General features: G+C 43.0%; 1 protein-coding gene across 1 annotated transcript in view; it reads right to left on the reverse strand.

The window, feature by feature from the left end:
• Positions 1-20242, reverse strand: part of CCDC6 (coiled-coil domain containing 6) — a 102678-nt gene that overhangs the window by 15070 nt on the left and 67366 nt on the right. The window contains exons 3-5 of the mRNA XM_046026856.1: positions 18229-18357; positions 4945-5048; positions 2722-2882 (exon numbers count right to left, since the gene is read on the reverse strand). Coding sequence (XP_045882812.1) covers positions 2722-2882; positions 4945-5048; positions 18229-18357 — 394 coding nt within the window. The remainder of the gene's footprint in view (positions 1-2721; positions 2883-4944; positions 5049-18228; positions 18358-20242) is intronic.

Here is a 20242-nt window from a genome sequence, read left to right on the forward strand (position 1 = left end):
AAGTAAAGGGAATGAAACGTTCTTCCTCAATTTCTTCTAAAGGTTTTGTCTGGGGCACAAGAAGGAAAAATGTAAGCCAGTGGCACAAAAAGACCTCTGTCTGTTCGGTAAACCAAAAACTCAAAAAATATCCTAACATTTCTATTATTTGAGAACTTGCTGATCTGTTTTCATAAAATGTATATCATGGTTCTCAACTCAAGGGTATACATCAGAATTCCTTGTATTAAAAAAAGATGGGAGGGCTGGTTTCTACTAGCGTGAGCCCAGAAACTATGAGGTTAGACAGAATAATGGACCCCCAAAGATGTCCACATCCTAATTCCTGAGGCCCGTGATGATGTTACCTTAGGCGGCAAAAGGGACTTTGCAGATATGATTAAGTTAAGAATCCTGAGATGGGAACTCATCCCATTCTCTGGCTGGACAGATGTCAGGCCAGCATTTCATACAAAGGAGGCAGGGGGTCAGAGGGAAAAGGTGCACCCATGGGTGCAGGCAGGAATGCTGCTCAGGCAGGGAAGGGGCTATGAGCCAAAACACACAGGCAGCCTCTGAATGCTGGAAAAAGCAAGGAAACAGTCTCCCTTAGGGCCTTTTACAAGAAACCAGACCTGCTGACACCTTGATTTCAGCCCACCGAGACCTATTTTGGACCACAGACCTTCAGAATTGCCTTAAGCAACTAAGGTTGTGGTCAATTTGTTACGGCAACAAGAGGAAATGAACACCATTTCTTACAGGTTCCAAGGATGATCCTGAGTCACCAACCCACCAGATGCACTACCAGACCAGAACTTGCAATGAACTTTAGAGAAGGAAACAGAAAGGTTAACTATCACCGAAAATTTAAATGCACAGTCACTGGACTCTGAAAGTCCACTTCCAGAGTTTACCCTGAAGGTGTTCTTGCTCGGGTGTCAAATGTGGGGACACAGACGTTCACTGTGCTTGCAGCATGACAACCAGAATGGGCCTGTTGACACGGGACTAGTTAAATAAATGACATATAGCATCCACGGGCGATGCCTCCTAAGACTCCCAGTGGGTGCCCAAAACTAAGGATGACCCCAAACCCTGAATATACTATGTATTTTCCTAAATATACACACTATGACAAAGTTTAATTTTTAAATCCAGCACAGTAAGAGGTTAACAAAGTAATAATAAAATAGGACAATTTTAACAACATAGGATACTAAAAAAGTTCTATGAAGTGGTCCCGGTCTCTCTTGTGGGGGACCCAGGGCAGGCCACTCCACATGGGCCACTTTGGCAGGAACAGTATTTTGAGGTAAAGCAATCCACACCCAGCAGATTCAGGAAAAGCTCTTTATTCCCTGCCCCCAACTGCCTGCCTTTATCAGGAAGAGAATTACTGCTACAGATTCTTCTTTATCCACAAAACTTATCCACATAATTGGGCAACCTTTGTTTTCTAAACCTCTCCTCTCACCTTCCTGCTAAGGGTCTGACTCCCTTTGTACTGTCAGCACCCCGCCCCTCTCTTTAGCTCAGGTAAGCTTCCCGGTTCCTGACTGTCCTTGGAATTTCCACTTCTGTGTGGAGTCCCCATACATGTGCTATTAGATTTGATTTCCTCCTGTTAATCTGTCTCATTTCAATCTGATTCTTAGTCCAGCTAAGGACTTAAAGGGCAGAGAAAGGTCTTCCTCCCCAACACTCTCAAAATATTCTACCAGGCTGTACTTGCCCTCCTTGTGATGATGTGACATGATACGATGCCTATGTGAGGAGATGAAGTGGGGGGAATGACAGAGGCACTGTGACATGTCATCAGGCTTCTACTGCTCTTCTGAGGGTAAGGCAGGAGGGTCACCTGCCTCCTGACTGGGCTGACACTATGGAAAGTGAAGCTGTGGGGTAAGAAGGCACTGGCGTATCCCCAGAACCAAATATGAACCAGCCTTTTAGAAAGGGAAGCAGAGAGCTCTCTACATGTATTGGCAAGGAAAAACTTGCAAGATACAGTAAGTAAAAATAGATAAATACAAAAGAGTGTGTTCACTGTGCTGCTTTTAGCATAAAGTGAGTTTATCCAGACATGTACACGTATCTGGAGGAAAAGATAAAAAAGTGTCTAACCATGAGACATGGGCGGCTGCGGGTCAGGGGCGAGAGGGAGAGCCCCTCCTCCCCTGCGCACCTAGCTCGGCACTGTCTGTTCAAATGCCTCTGAGCAGCCTGCACACGGAAACAGGGAAGACCCCAGCAAATGCCCGGTGACCTCATCAAGTGTTCAGAAATCTAGTTCCCCTGATTTCCAAGTCAACAACTGGACATTTTCCCAAACAATAAAGGATATATTTTTAAACCATTTATTCTTCAAGTGCGACAAATGTTAGCTGACCCTAAAATTTAGTAGTAAGGATGATACACGCTCTGGTCTCTGCCTTTGTTCCCCCAAAGTACATCTGTGAACACAGGGAGAAGCATAAAAATAGTACCCCGATTCTGGACCCTCCCACAATTATTTGATTTTCTAGAAGCACTCGAAACTATTTTCCTGTCCTACTATAACATTTTCAAACATAATCCATTCCAGGATAGAAAGGTTTCTATACGCATATATTGGTAACGAACTACAGGATGGATCTGACCTATGCAAATCCAACGGTCAATACTGGTAAAAGCCTGTGCTTGGTAACTGGGTTGACTGTGCACACAGAAGACCGGGGAGAGAAACCAGGGGCTACGTACGCTGTAACTGAGCGGCTCTCAGCTGCTTCTTCAGCCTTTCCACTTCATTCTTTAAAAACCTGATGTGGCGCATCATGTTTTCTGGAGAGTCTATCTCCATGGAGATGTCTCTAGGCGACGGGGGAGCAGAGACCGGCTGGTCTAATTTCTCCTGCAGGATTCTTCCGTGAAAAGAAAAATTCCAACAATGAAAAACAGTTTGCCTTAAAAGACAAAACATACTAGCTGGAGGGTTTGTTTTCACGGCAAGCTCCAGTGTGTCACCAGAATTCACAGGGTTGACAGACTCAGGCTCTGCCCGTTTTATACCCACTTCGGGTCTCCTGTACCTAGTTTCCAGGTCAAGGTCAAAGGGCAGAGCTGAAGGATCTATCCTCCTTTTTCTCTTTTAAATGATCGCCGCCGGGTAATTAAGCATTAGTGAAAAAGCCGGCAGCGTTTGCTTCTGATTATTATGCCTGACATGCAGTAGGCACTCAGAATTATCTGCTGACTCAATGCATCACATCGGCTTGTGGGAACAGAGATACTAAAGAAATTTCACTCTCAACGCTTTCTGGTAAATGCTTCTGAACTCTGTACTAGAGTCCCCTTGGAAGGAGACACCACAAAGACTCCACTTCTAAAATTTCCTCCTAAAAAACCAGTCCTAAGAGTGGGGCAAACTGGGCTGAAGTCCCTTTGCTTCTATTCAGAGCACAGGTGAAAAGATAAAGAACAAAACCAAGCCACAATCATTGGGTTAATAGTTGGTGGTCCCACCTTCTCTAGCAATTATCACTAGTTTGAGGCACAAGGAATGTCAATATTCAACAGCTTTTCATTGACCAAATGATACATCATATTGTTTAACACAATACTTTGGCACTTACACATATAAAACCTCCAACTGTGTTCTGTAAAGGAAGAGAGATTGGCAATGGACCTCTAGGCTCCCCTTTCGTAAGCTGCTAGGCTCTTGGTTTGGTTTGGCTTTTAACTTTTACCTTTAAGTTTGCCCAACTGCAAATTGTGAATTACCTTCAGGCCTGCCCTTGTTGAGAAAACTGGCATGTTAAACATTGTAATGGTCCTGCACTTACTGTATTAAATACCCTTTCAAAATTCAATTTATTAGCACCGCTACAATAATGCAAAACACACTCGATTAAACAACAGCTTGAATATTTCCCTAGAGATACAGCTCTAATTTTCACTTTTCTTAAAGCCTATGATAGGACTGTATTTTGCAAATTTAGAGATGAACTCAAAATAACTTACGGATGTTCATCCAAACCAAATACTTATGGCAAAAGGACTCTGGTTAGCAAACAAAAGATCCTAGTGAAGTAGATTAAGGAACATTTTTAAAACTCCCTTTCTACACCCCCACACACATCCCACATACAGAACACCCTGCCATTCTTCAAGTCCTGCTCCATCACCCAACAGATGCAGCTCTTAAAAATTAGGATACGGGGGCGCCTGGGTGGCTCAGTGGATTAAGCCGCTGCCTTCGGCTCAGGTCATGATCTCAGGGTCCTGGGATCGAGCCCCGCATCGGGCTCTCTGCTCCGCAGGGAGCCTGCTTCCTCCTCTCTCTCTCTCTCTCTGCCTGCCTCTCTACCTACTTGTGATCTCTCTGTCAAATAAATAAATAAAATCTTTAAAAAAAAAAAAATTAGTACACGAAGGGGTTCAAGAAATGTCTGCTGTTGAATGACATGTCACACCCACATACACACATTTAGCACAATGATTCCTAACCTTAACTATGTACAAATATTTACAGTAAGTCTTCACGCCAATAGATAATAATTTTCCTATTAAAAATCTCAGCCTTCCTGTTGAAGTACATTCTAGAGATGTGTAATAATGAGCCGTACACCACACACAACCAAAGCACTTGAGAAAACAGGGGAAGCCAGTTCAATAAGGTAAAAAGCTGAAATCGCAACGATCTTTCCGGAACAATTTAAAAAGAGGAACCAATAGCACCTTGACTAATGTCTTCATAGACTTTGTCCCAAGTGAAAGGAAATTTTACTGGGACTAGAAGAGAGACATAGAAAGATGCAACATGAGAAGAGTTCAGGAGGCTTTCAACATTTTTTTGGTTTGGCAAATTAAAACAATGTGCATCACCCAAGGAATTAAAAACTCCCCTTTCTCTCCATCAACCACACCCAGAGCAGCGCTCTCGCCATGCATGCGCCCCACACTGAACAGCAAGACTAAACAAACCGCTTCTCAGCTTCAAGTTTGTCCATCCTTTTCCAGAGACGATTAACTAGCGCTTCTTGTTCTTGTTCCAAAGTATTTTCAAGGTCAATCTTCTCTCGTCTCAACTAAAGGAAGGAAAAAAGTTTTACTGAGAATAGTAAGCCATTTAAACTTTTGTTAATGAGATTTTTTTATTGGACCATGAAGACCCCCTTACTTGGAGAAAACTGCAAAGAAATGGCCAATTTCCTGGCACAGTCACATCAAGCACATCTAGTTCTTAACCTTTAGTTGAGAGAACTGAGACAGGTTCATTCTCTGCCGTGAAAGCTTCTCTGCTGTCTGGTACACGAGTCACACCGCTTGTTTCAGCATTCATTCAAGGCACAGGGAAAGTCTTCCTCAGAGAGGGTTGAGAGAGCTCAGCTTACTACTCATACCAGGACTTCTCCGGGTTTGTCCCCCAACTCCAGGGCTACATGTAGTTCAGGGCTAAACCAAAAAGGTTATATTACCATTTATATAAAGAGTTCAACACCTGAAGACAATTCTTTATACTGATTAATGGCTGCACAATGCCAGTCACCTTTGAGGAGGTAGGGAAGAGAGGTCTGATTTGGGGGAAAGTATGCAGTGGCAAGGAAGTCCCAAAATGCACTCTATTTCATGAAAAGAGCACACGTGGGAAAAATTCATTTACTCCATCAATACTGGGCAATCTGCAAATACTGTGAATGATGCCAGTCACTGGCTAATAAGGGTGTATCAGGGAACCAAAGTCAGAATTTTCAGCCTTCATGCAGTTCTATTTTAGTGGGGTCAAGAGAGTAAATGAAATAGATTTTATACTTTGGTGGAGAGTGGAAGAGCTACGAAGAAAAAGAGGGCTGGCAGGAAGGATAAAAAGTGCAATGATCCATTTCACAGCAATGTGCAGAGAGAATGTGTTATATCATTCTTTGTATTTCTCTACCTGTTTTGAGATATTAAATAATTTTAACAATTTTTTTTTAAAGGAAAGAAAGGTTATGGTACTTCCCCATACTGTCTCTTAGAATAACAACTCACCTTTTCAATCACCGAGTCAACAAATTATTTTTGATTGCACAGCTACAAAGACTGCCTTAGCAGGTCACAGAGGCAAGCTCCTCACTGATCAAAGATCCCTGTTACAGGGCCACCTGGGTGGCTCAGTCAGTTAAGCGGCCATCTCTTGATTTCCGCTCAGGTCATGATCTCAGGATCCTTGGATCAAGCCCTGCATTGAGCTCCCTGCTTGGCAGGGAGTCTGCTTTTCTCCCTCTCTGTCTGCCACACCCCCTGCTTTCTTCTTCTTTAAGATAAATAAATCAATCTTAAAGACAAAAAAAAAAAATCCCTGCATATACAGTAAAATGAGACCAGCACTATGTATAAACTGCAGTCTTTTAAAGCAACCAAAGCAGACCTTATTATCAGTGAATAAGCCAAGGTCACATCACATGGTCAAATGAAAACGCAGCCTGGAAACATATGCGCCAGCAGGTGGAGGGGCGGGGTGGGGGGAGAGGAACAAGCCGAGGCCACACTGACTGCAGAGCCCAACTTGGAGCCACACAGGCACTCCGAACCCAAGTCCCTTCTGACTGCTTATTCTGCGAGCACCCAGCCCAATGGGTATCACCGAGTTATGTAATATTCATTTAAAAGCCTGCTTTATAATTAAATCAGTCCAATGGACTGCCAAATTCTTTTCTTTCCTTCAGCAGCTCTCCTTCCCGTTGCAAGTTGATTAACGTCAGACCAGGAGTTCTTATTATGTTCCCAAAATAAATACAGAAACTTCAGTAGATAAACTTAAGTGCATAAAAGTCTAGCTGGTTCATGGGACTTCACAGCCCCTCCTAGCTCCATCTTCTCACTGAGCAGATACTAACCTATCATCAAAAAAGCCAAAGGTGGGGGTGGCTGAGAGATGGCTCCCAGCACCACCACACTTCTTTCTCCCTGTAGCGTTTTCCCATTTAAAGAGAACTGGGACACTGGGGTGGGGGTAGAGGTGTGGGAAAGAAATGGTTGGCCAAAAATCCTGGTGGGAACTCCAGCCTCACCGCTGTGCTCAACTACAGAATTTGGAACGTCTTAATGGATTTTTTTCAATCTACAATGAAGTGTTTTACTCTAACCACATTATCATGGGAATCATGTATCACATGCACAATTTTTTCCCCAAGGATTTACTTTTTTAATTTTTTTAAAAAGATTTTATTTATTTATTTGACAGAGAGAAAGATCCCAAGTAGGCAGAGAGGCAAGCAGAGATTGGGGGGTAGGGGGAACAGGTCCCCTGCTGAACAGAGAATCTGATGCGGGGCTCGATCCCAGGACCCTGAGACCATGACCCGAGCTGAAGGCAGAGGCTTAACCCACTGAGCCACTCAGGTGCCCCTCAAAGTTTTATTTGAGTGTGTGTGTGAGCTGGGAGGAGGGGATGGTTTGCACAGAGGCAGAGGGAGAGAGAGACAGAATCCTCAAGCAGACTCCCAGCTGAGTGCAGAGCCCGATGCAGGGCTCAATCCCAGGACCCTGACATCATGACCTGAGCCAAAATCAAAAGCTGGACATTTAAGCGACTGACCCACCCAGATGCCCCACTTCTATTGGAGAATATATTCTGAACCCCAAACCTCTGGCTTAAAAAACAAATTTTGAAGGCAGCTCCTTACAACTAATCCAAAATAATAAAAGAGAGGGAAAAGCCCATGAAATAAGGGCTACTATAAAAACAGAACAAAGACACAAAGTTTGTTACAACACACAGAGGGCACTTAGACGGTGATGATGTAAGAATTGGACCCAATGTTTAAAAAAGAAATCAGAGTCCTCTAACACCCACATTAACCAAACTCTAAGTTGGCTACATTTTTTCCCCCAAGAGAAAGAGATAAATTCCAAGAAAACAAGTAGGTGCTGGGGATTAACATGACAATCCCCCAAACCTTCCAGGTCAGGTAGTATCTGAAGGCTGTCAATAGTTTAGCCCAATTTCCTATCAATTTGTTATGTAACACTATTAGATGTTCAAAGTGGTTAACCTGCAGATAAAGAATACCTGGGAAAGTAAAAGCACCTATTTTAAAAATGACTAAATTACAGACAGAAAAATGAACGTTTTTGGGGCGCCTGGGTGGCTCAGTGGTTTAAGCCTCTGCCTTCGGCTCGGGTCATGATCTCAGGGTCCTGGGATCGAGCCCCGCATCGGGCTCTCTGCTCAGCAGGGAGCCTGCTTCCTCCTCTCTCTCTGCCTGCCTCTCTGCCTACTTGTGATCTCTGTCAAATAAATAAATAAAATCTTAAAAAAAAGAAAGAAAAATGAACGTTTTTGCAATGGTCGAATGTGTCTCCCCAAAATTCCTATGTTGAAGCCCTAACCCCCAGTGTGATGCTATATATAGAGGTGGGGCCTTTAGGAGGTAATTAGGTTTAGCTGATGTCATGAGGTCGGGGCCCCCATGGTGATAGGATTTGTGTCCTAAGAGTCACAAGAGACCTTGCAGCTTGCTCTCTCCACATGAGGACACAAGGAGAAGTCGGCAGTCTGCAACCTGGAAGACAGTCCTCATCAGAACTCCACGACACCATCGCGCGGGGATCTTAGAATTCCAACCTCCAGAGCCATGAGAAATGAATAATAAATTTCTGTTGTTTATCAGCCAGTCTTTGTTGTTGCAGAAGCCCAAATGGAAGAAGATAATTTTTGTTTTTACTACAGAAGTAGAGCAAATAAAAGATCTTAACCTCATTCCAGCCTACTTTGCGAATACATCAAGGTTTTACATATCCATGGAAAAGAACAGGATTCATGGAGGGGGGCGGGGGGTATCTGAAAACAGATCATGAGCAACCGACATGAAAAGAGCTGAGTACAAGGCACCATGTGCTCTGTGGCAAAGGCTTTACTCACCAATTAAAGCAGCAGACACAGCTGGTCAAAAGCTGATGCTTCTGCTGGCGTCTGTTCAGGCAGTCAGTGGAATTTTGCTCAGCCCTAACAATTCCCCTCCTAGGCTGGAAGACATCTGACCTCTGCCTTCTAAAACAAGTTTTGTGTTTTTTTTTGTTTTTTTTAAAGAAATCCAACAGCCAATTTGTACCACAGATGAGTTAAGACAGGTGTTCCAGGCCACAGAGGCCCTGAGGTACCTATCTGATTAACCAAGCTGCAGCTGGTTTCAAAATTAAAACCAAGTTCTAGGTCATCACCACTGCCCACACAATAGTAAGCAAAGAAGGAGACGGCAGAGTCAGTGAAGAACGAGAGGAAAGGAGAGCAACGATGCTCCCCTTTGAGTCCAGAAGGTCAACAATTTAGGTGAAAAACTCATCTGTGTACATCAGAAATATACTGATAGAGGGGGAAAAAAGGAAAAAAGATTTAAAAAGAAAAAACCATAAAAGAACTATATAGCAAGATAATTAGGGTTGGCTCTGCGGTGAAAGGAATACTGGTGATAATTACTCTTCCTGCCTTTTCCTGCCCGCACCCAATTTTGTAATGAACATTTACTATTTTTGTAACAAAATATTTAAAAACATCTAATCTTAAAAACTGACAATTTCTGGGGTGCCTGGGTAGCTTAGTTGGTTAAGGGTCCTGGGACTGAGCCCCACATCCGGCTCCCTGCTCAGCGGGGAGCCCACTTCTCCCTGTGCCACTCCCCATGCTTGTGTTCCCTCTCTTGCTGTCGGTCTCTCTCTCTGTGTCAAATAAATAAAATCTTTTAAAAATAAAAAAACTGACAATTTCCAATACAACTTAACGTACATCCATCAATTTAGGATGTTAATTTACATATACAAAATCCTGAATGAGCCAATAAACTCTCAGAGGATAAAATGTTAGCTATTTGAAATATTCTGAGAATTTTCCAGATAACCCAGAGTCAACCTTCTTTACCACAGTTTCCAAACATTTTTTCTCGAAGACCATCTTTCTATAAAAATTAGATTTGTTCTTTGAAATGAACATAACTTCAGGACAATATTAATATCCCGTCAATATTAACATGTGAAAATGACATTATTCACCAGTTCAATAAATTTTAGTTTTGTTCAGTGATGTTAAGAAACGATGGTCTTTTATGAAAAAAACACATATAATTACTCAGATTTCTATGGTTTCTGGACTCAAGTGTTCATCACTTAACATTGGCATAATGGCATATAAACCTGCATAGTGGGTTCCTAATTCAAGGGGACTTTTACCATTTGAGTACCATCAGTGGAACTGGGTGTACATCCTTTTGCTACATCAAGAGTGCTGTGGAGAAGTCCATGGGAAAGAGGTCCCCTCAAAGCCATGTTAGAAATACGGTATCACATCAGTGGCTATCACCAGTCCATTACCTAAAATGAGCTTAAGAAAATAACACGAGGAAAACTTTTCTGGATATGCTTTCTCCAAAATGGAAGTTTCTGTGATCAATTATTACTGCCTCCATCCCAGTGCCTTACACAGAGATGTTGGATTTACTTAGCCATTCATTCTTAGTCATGCACGCTGAGCTAAGAAGAATGCCCTTTCTTAAGTCATCAACTAAATTATTGTTCTGGTCATAAACAAACAGATTTCATGCATTTCAAAAATCACGAAGTCTGAGTACAGTGTCTCTGGATTTTACTGCCCTGACTGTAGCATACCAATGGCCTTCAATTTAACAGGCAAAGTCTTTACCTCCAGGGCATGACCAGAAACACACCCTGTTGGGATGTGATGAGGTACCTCTTGTTACACAGGAAACATGTTTTGAATTTCCCCTCTGCCACTGTGTAACATCTGTACCAACCTTTCGACACAGCAAATGTTAATTCGATGCTTCAAAATAAAGTCTGACAAGATGGAAGACAGTGAGTTTTTCTATTTAATTGAAATGAGATCCAGCGAAGAAATGAGGAACTGTTTCCCCCGCATCCCGTAGACAGACTGACTTATCTGTGTCCCAGATGGAGCTCAGGGTATACTTTCCCAGGTCTGGAGTAGGGACCTCTCTCAGCTGCTTCATGACATCCCGACAGTTTATGGATTACAAAACAAATCCGCTGAAAGAGAGCCCGTTAAAGTTTGCTCTGAGCGCTGAGGATTGCCTCTAGCTTGCCTCCTTCCCAGGCACAAGATCCAGCTCATGTTTCAGCTCTGCTCTGAGGCGTTTTCCTCCCTGTCCCAAATAAGCAGCTGGTAAAATGCTTGTACCCAAGCTTCTCAAGTGACCTAAACATCCTCAAGGATTTGCTACAATCAAATTGCCACGAGCGGACTTCAGGAATTACTCTATTATTCTGGCTGTGCCCTGATGCAGCTTGCCTACATGTGCAGGCACAGGTTATGATGCTCTATTTAAAACAAATTAAAGCAGGCAGCAAATTATAATACCCTGTTGTTTCTTGGTTGTGTGTGTGTTTGTGTGTGTGTTTTAAAAGTAAGAAGAGGAAAAGGGGGAAAGATAAAGAAAAATATGAATAGCAGTTGTTTGGGGGGTAGACTACAGGTAATTTTTTTTTCATATCTATACTTCTGTGTTTTCCAAGTTTTCTTGAAAAAGCAATGGATCGCTTTTCTAATACAAACATTTAATTAAAAACTCCCAAGATTTCCATAACTTGACATTAGCATTTGAAATCAAGTTTCAAAGCATGCAGTGGTCACTAAATTTCATGTCCTTAATGGAAGTGAACCCTCCAGTCACAGCATCTTTCTTTGGGGCAAACAGCACACAGAAGCTGGCAGGGACACCCAGAGCCACCGCAGCAGGGTCCTCATGGCCAGACCCTGCAAGGGCAGCCGGCAGCAGAATGGAACTATACCAAAACCGGCAGGGCCACACTCCCTGTGAACTTTAAAAATACTTTGTTCCACAGCAATTAAAAAGATCAACCAAAGATGCAAAACTGGTTTGTATCTTGAACGAATCACCATGTTCACAAGGAAGGCAGAAAGGCCATCCTGTAAGAACAACTGTTCTAAGAGTTGGAAACCTAAAACCTTTTCTTCTTACTAGCACTTAAAATATACTAAGTGTTTCCTTGTTTCAACTTAAAAAAAAAAAAACAAAACCAAAATTAAATCTTATAAGGCTTGAAGAGTGTCACTCTAACCCAGCCCTGTGATTTGCTGCAGTCACAGAGGGTGAGAGATGACCCTGGGGTAAGTGGGTGTCACCTCTGCGGTGCTCCTGACACTGCGGTCTTGTCAGGCCTCTGTAGTCACCTGATGTGACTGAAGGTCACGTGGCTGAAGGTAAGCCCCCAGCACGGATCCACACAAAGGCCTACATTAGGCAAAACGCTGCCTGGAAAGACAAGCTTATGCCCTTAAAGACACCATGGAGGCTGACCACCTCGACACTTCTTCCTTGCCCAGAACAAAGTGGAGGGGTTCAACTTCCTATCCTCTTCACCAGCTCTGTTCTGTTTCCAGCATCTCTGCTCCATGCAGGCCCCGCACCCAATTTTTACTGCACATCTTCTCTCCCATTTACCTCATCCCACCTCCCTGCTCCCCTGCAACAAGGCTGGGCTTAGATCTATCCAACCATGTATGTCAATTAACAAATAATTAAACCAGGTGCCAAGGAGCTTCAGGGCATCTCCTGCGGTTGGGGGCGGGGGCAGGGGGGAGGACACGCTGCTGCAGGGGCGTCACCGCTCTCCTCCCCCACAGCCATGCACACAGCGTCCCTCCTCGCCGTCCACAGATCCACTGGCCTTGCCAGACCAGGAGACCAGCCTTCATGAGGTCAGATACCTCACATCCTCTTTCTTAGCAGAGTCTGTGCAGACAGCAGGCACACGAACTGAGGGAATACAGGCTCTGTGCCATACAAATGGGCTAACTGCGCACGGGCACAAGAGAAAGCCAGAGGGGCTGGGTCACACAGGACATGTGAGCACATACTGGTTCGTCAACTGAAGAGAACAGGTCAAGGAAGGTGGTGAAACATCTGAGGTTCAGATAACACGCATGCTCATTTTCCTGGAAAATGGGCAGGGCAAAGTACCATAGAAATTAGATGGAAACTTCCCGTTATTAACAGCAACAGCTACAGCTTTTGGAGAGCTTACTAAATGTGAGTCACCGGGACTTGGTGGTTAGGTCAACATTGTGCCTTTCCTCTTTTAACTTACTAGAAAATTTATAGGGAAGAAACACTTTAATTGTTTGCTAATTGCTGTTTGTGTAGCAAGTGTTAGGGGCGCAGTACTGATGGTTCTGTGAACACGGGGCAGCACGCCCCTGCCTGCCTGGAGAGACGGATCCATGCAGATCTGAGGGCAAGTGAGCATGGCGCACAGCACAGCATGGTTTTCCAACTGCAGGCCGTGAACCATTACTGGAATGTGAAATGAGACCACTGTGACCTACATTTTGCTAAAAATGAAACAGAATTCAATAGAAAATCAGTGCAAAGCACAAGAAACGCTGTTTTAGGAAACTCGTCCCTGTCATATACATTGTAACAAACACTGTAGTGCCCAGGGTCGCCATGTTAACTTCTCTCTTGTCCACACTGGAACGATCTGGGTGGAGGGATGAGAGAACTTCGCCATGGTGAAGTGTGAGGAGAGGCAGGATTCAAGAGTAATCCTCTCAACAAAGCCACGAATTTAGGTATTCATGTCTGTTTCACTAAAGAGCTCCAACTGCGGGCTGATATCATAAGGGTTCTTCAGCCGGAAAGAAGATTGGGACCCAAGAAAGTTTTCCTATGCTACATGGGCTAAGACAGTGTCATCTGTAAATGGATGCTAATGAATGAAATTACCATTCAATTCCGAATCCACTTTAGACAAGAGTGTCTCTGCTTTTGGGATTCGGGGTTATCTCAGGTAAAAGAAGACTCCTCACATTCTAGAAATTACAGCTGGAGAACAGAGAAAGGGTGTCTGGTATGTGGCAGATGAGCCTGCTCATAACGCGAATGTTAGCTGAATTACGGGACTAAATCATTCCACTTTTCCTGTTGTACTTCCTAACAATGGTTAAGTACCCAGTCCACCTGCTAACAGCCACTGTCTCCTCCTTTTCCAGAGTTTTCTACGCTAAGTGCACAGAGGGCTCGCCATAGCTGCTGACTTGAACTTCACTTAATAAATAAGCTAGTGCTGCCTATCTTTTAATGCTGCTTTTCCTTCTCCAGAGAAGAAAAATCCTTCCTGGTTGGGAGAAAACATTTAAGGTCAAGATTTCCTGACACTAAGAGAATATTCCAAGTTCTAAATGTTCTTACTATCACCTAAGAAAATGTGAATACCAAATAAGAGACTAACAATGACCATGTTTGAACAAAAATTTTCAAGTAAGGGTTCTGCAGGCAGTGACCACCAGTTCAAATAAAAAGCTTATAACGACACTGAAGTTATGTTGATTAGACTAATCCTAGTCTACAGTGAGGGCCTCCTGGCATGTGAGCTGCAAATGATATATCCTGATAAGGGAAATATATCTAGAACATATAAGGAATTCTTACAATTCAATAATAAGGTGATCTTGAATGGACATATTTACAAAAGATACAAAAATGGCCAAGTAGCACCTAAAAGATTCTCAAAATCATCAGCCATCAGGGAAATACAAAACCACAATGAGATACCACTACACACTGACCAAGATGGCTTTAATCAATATGGGACGACCACCTTGAAAAAACAGTCCAGGGGCGCCTGGGTGGCTTGGTTGAGTGACTCGTGATTTCAGCTCAGGTCATGGTCTTAGGGTCTTGAGACTGAGGCCCACAGTGGACTCCGCACTCAGCACAGAGTCTGCTTCTCTCCCTCTTCTTCTGCCCCTCCCCCCACCCCAGCTCATAGGCTCTCTCTAAAATAAATAAATAAATCTTTAAAGAAAGAAAAACAAAGATAAACAGTCTAGCAATCCCCCCGAAAGGTAGACATAGAGTTACCATGTAATCCAGCATATGTCTTCCTAGATATGTACCCAAGAAAAACGAAAACACAAATCCACACGAAAAACTGTTCATGAGGGGGACCGCGTGACTCAGCTGGTTTCAGCTGCAGTCATGACCTGAGGGTCATGAGATCAAGACCCATGTTGGGCTCTGCACTCAGCAAGGAGTCTGCTTGAGATTCTCTCCTTGTCTGTCCCTCTCCCCCTGCCCCACACTCCTCCTCTCTCAAGTGCATTCTCTCTCTAAATAAGTAAAATCTTAAAAAAAAAAATGTACAGGAATATTCACAGCAGCATTATTCATAGTAAGAAAAAAGGTTGAAACAACCCAAATGTCCACCAAATGATGAATGGATATATGAAATATGACACAGCCATGCAGTGAAACGTTATTCAGTCAGGAAAAAGGGTCAAGTATTGATACCGGCTACAGATGGATAAAAGCCTTATACTAAGTGAAAGGAGCCACTCGCAAAAAGAGGACACACCGTATGAATCCATTTTTCCTTCCATTCCGAATGGGCTAATACAGAGACAGGACGTAGAGTAGTGGCTGCTTCAGGGGAATGGGAAGTTCAGAGTGACAGCAGAAGGGCACAGGGTTTCTTTCTGAGCTGATGAAAATGCTCTAAAATTGATCATGGTTACCGTTACACAACTCTGAATAGACTAAAATCCAATAAAGTGTACATTTTAAATGGAGGATTTTTATTTATGGTATGTGAGTTTATCTCAATAAAGCTGCTACCATCGCCATCACTGCTGAAAAGAAAGTGACCTGGGATGTTAAGCAGAAGAACCAGATTCACATCCAGTTCCTCTGGAATCCAGTGCCCAGGCTCTGAACACTACACTGTATCTCCTTCCAAGACACAAATGACCACTTTCCCGTTACTTGGCCGAATCTAGACTTAAACTCTTCCAACAGAGCAGTGGTAGACCATAAGACACATGGGATAACTGCCTTCAAATAGCTTACAGTTTAAAAAATACGTTTATGGTCAGATAGATGAGCAAAGGCATGTACCACAGACCAATCATTGTAATATGTAATGTAGTACATGCCTTTGCTCCTGATAATGATCTACAGTAGAGGATATATTCTGTAACACAAACCGTGACCTACAGTATATCATATGGAGGATAATCACCAAGAGAGGATCAGATCACATTCATGAAGAACAGAAGACATTTATTCCTGCTGGAGGGAAAAAACCATTCCCCCAAAGCACTAAAGTTATTTATAGCTAAACAAAGTACAGAACAAGATCCCCAACATTTAATCATCCCAGACACACCCAAAACAAAGGGGGGAAGTTTCATGATGATGTTAAATTTCTCCATCTTAATTAAAATTGGACCTTGATATTCCAGATCTGAGGTTTATTTCCAGGATAGGGCTTTGCAGTACATGTACTCCACTGTGGAACGCCATTTCTTTATTACTGAGGTCTGAAATAACCCTGAAAGTGCACTGTGTCATTAACTTGGTGAGAACGTATGCCTTGGACATCATTTTACAGGGTTTCAGTTACTAAAGTCCCCAGAGAGTCTTAAGACAGTGCAGCAATCCATTCTCTCTCCCCATGGACTCTAAGATCAAGACTGTCCCCTAAGATACGACGCCAGGCCACCACCTCCACCTTGTGGCCACAGCTAAACCCTGAGGGTCACAGCCCCAGTCCCAAAGTCTCCTCAGCTTTGGAACAAATGCAAGAGAGAAGCTGTTCCAATTCCTGACAGCCACCACCATGAAGGCCGTGACCAAGTGAAGCTCTCACAACACCCACCCCCGTGAGAACTTCACTTGGTCACGTGGCCAGCTCTTGATTAATACGTTCCAATAACAAGTATTTGGTGTGTCAGGGACTTAAACAAGAATCTTCAACGTTTTCACTTAAAGGAACTTGTTATTGCCTATCTTAGGAATTAAAGAGGTGAACTTTGGAATAAAATGTTTTTAAACTGTGTGTGGTAGGCGTTTTCTAAATTGAGATATTACATCTGAATTCTGAAGACAAATGTTAACTCTACATTACTCTGGATATGTATAAAATAACCAAACCTTTGCAAACAGAACTTTTTTTCCCCCTTTCCCTGGGAGGGATAGAGAAATGTTTTTAGGACTATTATTCATAGTCTTACAAAACGCAGTGACATTCCTCCCTTTGATCGAGGGAGATTCAAGAATAACACAGAAAACAGATGTCAGTTAGAGTAAAACTGACTTCCTCTCAAAGCTGACATTCCCGTCACCATTTCATTCTCAGGGACGATAATGAAACTAGAGCGGTCCTGGGGGTGATTTCAGAACCAGTCAGTATGAAGTGAGACACACAGAAAGACCCTAAAGTTGGGATAGATCTGGTAATTTGCATGAACGGCTAAGCCAAACGATCGGATTAACAATCAGGGTTGAAATTACAAAGAGCTAGAAGATTTTCATCAATACACTGAATTTTACACAGAAACCAGATCTCAGTACACTATGGTAAGCCTCTTATAATTTCTCTTAGGGAAAGTAAAATCTCAGGACATCAGATTGGGGGAAAAGCATCAGGGAGCACCGAGGCTAGGGATAACAAGTACTTTTATCTGACATGCCAACTTGGATGGGCTGATAACGGCTGTCCACAGTTCCGTCTATCAAAGAGCATAAAGACCGGACTGGATCCCCAGGCAAGGTCCATGTTCTAATACCAATGTCTGCCAATGGACGAAGGGACTATACACAATTACTTCCCACATTTTGTACCTGTTTAAGCTTGCCATTCCTGATTTTAGTTTGTCCTTCTCTGCTTACAAATGGAAAACTTGGGCCCAGAAAAGTGAGTGAAGTCAATGAAAGGTCATACAACTAGTTAGTGGTTGAACCAGGATAAACAACCAAGTCTATCAACAAATCGAGCTGGGAAAAGATAGGGTTCAAATAATACTGTTAATGATTGCTAATAATATTGCTACTAATTCAAAGAAGAAAAATGCTGTCTGTGCCAAAGGACCCCTAAAAGAAAAAAGTTTTAGTTCCACAGCCACACTGTCTCAAGAACTTTCACAGAAACTATCCTGTGGTTAAAAACACATTGTTTCAGTAAAAGGAACCTAACATTTCCTGCGTATAAATCAGTATATCACAACGTGTCTCCAGAAACTTTATTAATTGCGGTTTAAAAAAAGAGAAAGTGTGTGAGAGAGAAAGCAGGTGCTATGCAGCTCTGTCGATGCTTACTTCAGAAATGAAGTCTCCACTGTGGGAAGAAACAGCTGAAAAATACTTTTCACTTACATTCCTTAGGGTATCTGAAGGCCTGAAAGAACAAGTTGGTAACAGGGGAGAAAGTTATATGGAGAGAACTATATCTTACCTGTTCTAATGTAAGCTGCTTAGAAATGGTATCATTCTCCAGTTTTTTAATTTTCTTCATCAGTTTGTTGACCTGGAATTCCTGCTCCTGTTCAAGATGCTGTTCTAGTTCTGCTTTCTCATGCTGCAACTAGAAAATGGGAAAAACACAGACGTGAAAATCAAGACACCCAAAAGCCAGGGTGAACATGGGCTCTAAAAGCTGGTTCCACTGAGTAAGAGGTATCATCACAGAAATTACAGTCCTCATGTCTGCCAACATCCAAGTGTACACCGACGAGGAACCTGCTCCCCGGTTCCTCTAACTCGCAACCAAAAATTACAGCGCATGTACACAGGCACCTGGCCTGAGTAAAAGGCTGAAAATGACAAGACAGATACACCCGAGCACCAAACTATGAGTAAACCCAGATTTGTTTTTTAAAAACATGTAACTGGTCACCTCTGCAGGGAGGAATTGGGAGGCTACAGAATGAGGTAAGGAAGGAAACTTGTGCGCGCACACGCACACATACACACACATCCCACTTTGGTACTTTTCAAATTTTATACCATGATAAAAATTAAATTAAAAATGGAAATTTTACAGTCAATTTTTCTTAAATGAATGAGTTTACTCAGGCTTATAGAAATATGTGTAAAGATGTCACAATCACAAAGCTTACTTAGTAAATTATTCTGAATGCTATTTCCCAATACACTAACGAGCATCCTTTGGCAAAAATCAGTATAATTAATTATCTTTCTGTAATGAGAACATACATCACACCTCCTACATCTTTCCTAAAAACCAAGGGGGGGGGGGAGGACTCTCATTTATGCAATTAAAAGATAAAGTTATGGTGTCACTGAAAAGTTTTTTTAAGAATGTACTCCAACCATCAAAACCGACAGGGAATAAAGGAAATCCATCAGACATCTGACTACTGGGGTTCTCATTAAGAGCTATGCACTATTTCTAACATTCCCAATTGGGAGGTTGTACTGATCCACAGCAGGAGTTGGAGAGAACGATAGCAACAGGGTCCGGTATTTTCAAAATCATGGGGGCCTTAAGCAGAAGCTATTCAAAACAATGAAACACACAAAGTTTTATGTATGTATCTATGAGGACACTGCTCCCTGCTTTTACCTTCAAAACCATTTCTTCAGGAAGCATGGTGTACCAGGTTCTTCAGGTGCATCAGGCAGGCATGACCACCCCCATTTTGTATGTCACAAAGGAGGGGACCAAGGTAATTCAGCAGGACGGTGGCAGAGTCTGGGACCCACACCCTGTGCTGATCCTCAAGCCAGCATTCTCCCACTGGATCCTGAGCAAACCTAAGAGGAATCAACTTCAGACTCCTCTAGAGTCTGGTGTATTCTCGGCGCTTAAAAAGCCACGTGATCAAACGGAGATACCAAGCCACCCTGCATGCTCGCCTGGAGGATGGGACGACTCCCTGTAAGCCCTGCATACAGTGTGACTAGCCCGCCCTGAACAGCCTCCATACGGGTGCACCCAACCCTCTCCACATTGAACACAACTGCCACTGCTCTGCAAGCAAGCACATTCCTGGCGAAAAAAAAAAAAAAGTTTAAAATCTGACATAGTGTTCTAACACTGGAAATGTTGACTAAACAGATGCTGGTTTTCCTCCAACTGTTTCTGATGTGCAACTCCAAAAAAAGCTGGTCAACCTTGCAGGGACCCAGAAAAAAAGCAGATGCGAGGAGGTGCTTACAGTGATGAGTCTATTTTTAGCTCACTCTTTAAAACTCGGGTTCTGCAAGATGAAGCAGTAATTAAAAGAAACAAGAGAACTGGACAGAGAACAAGGAGAGCTCCTGCATTTCAGACACAAAGACCCCATCGGGCAATTACCGCTCATGAAGAAAAAAAACAGCAAAGCGTGTGCATCTCCACCTAACATGTTTGTTCCTAAACATTATCTGTAGGTCCGACCTCAGGCACAGGTGACACCTCTAGTGAAGATGCCATCCTTGCCCTGAAGCCGTTTATCCACACGAAG

Source organism: Meles meles, chromosome 13, assembly GCF_922984935.1.
Source record: "Meles meles chromosome 13, mMelMel3.1 paternal haplotype, whole genome shotgun sequence".
NCBI classification, from domain to species: Eukaryota; Metazoa; Chordata; class Mammalia; order Carnivora; family Mustelidae; genus Meles; species Meles meles.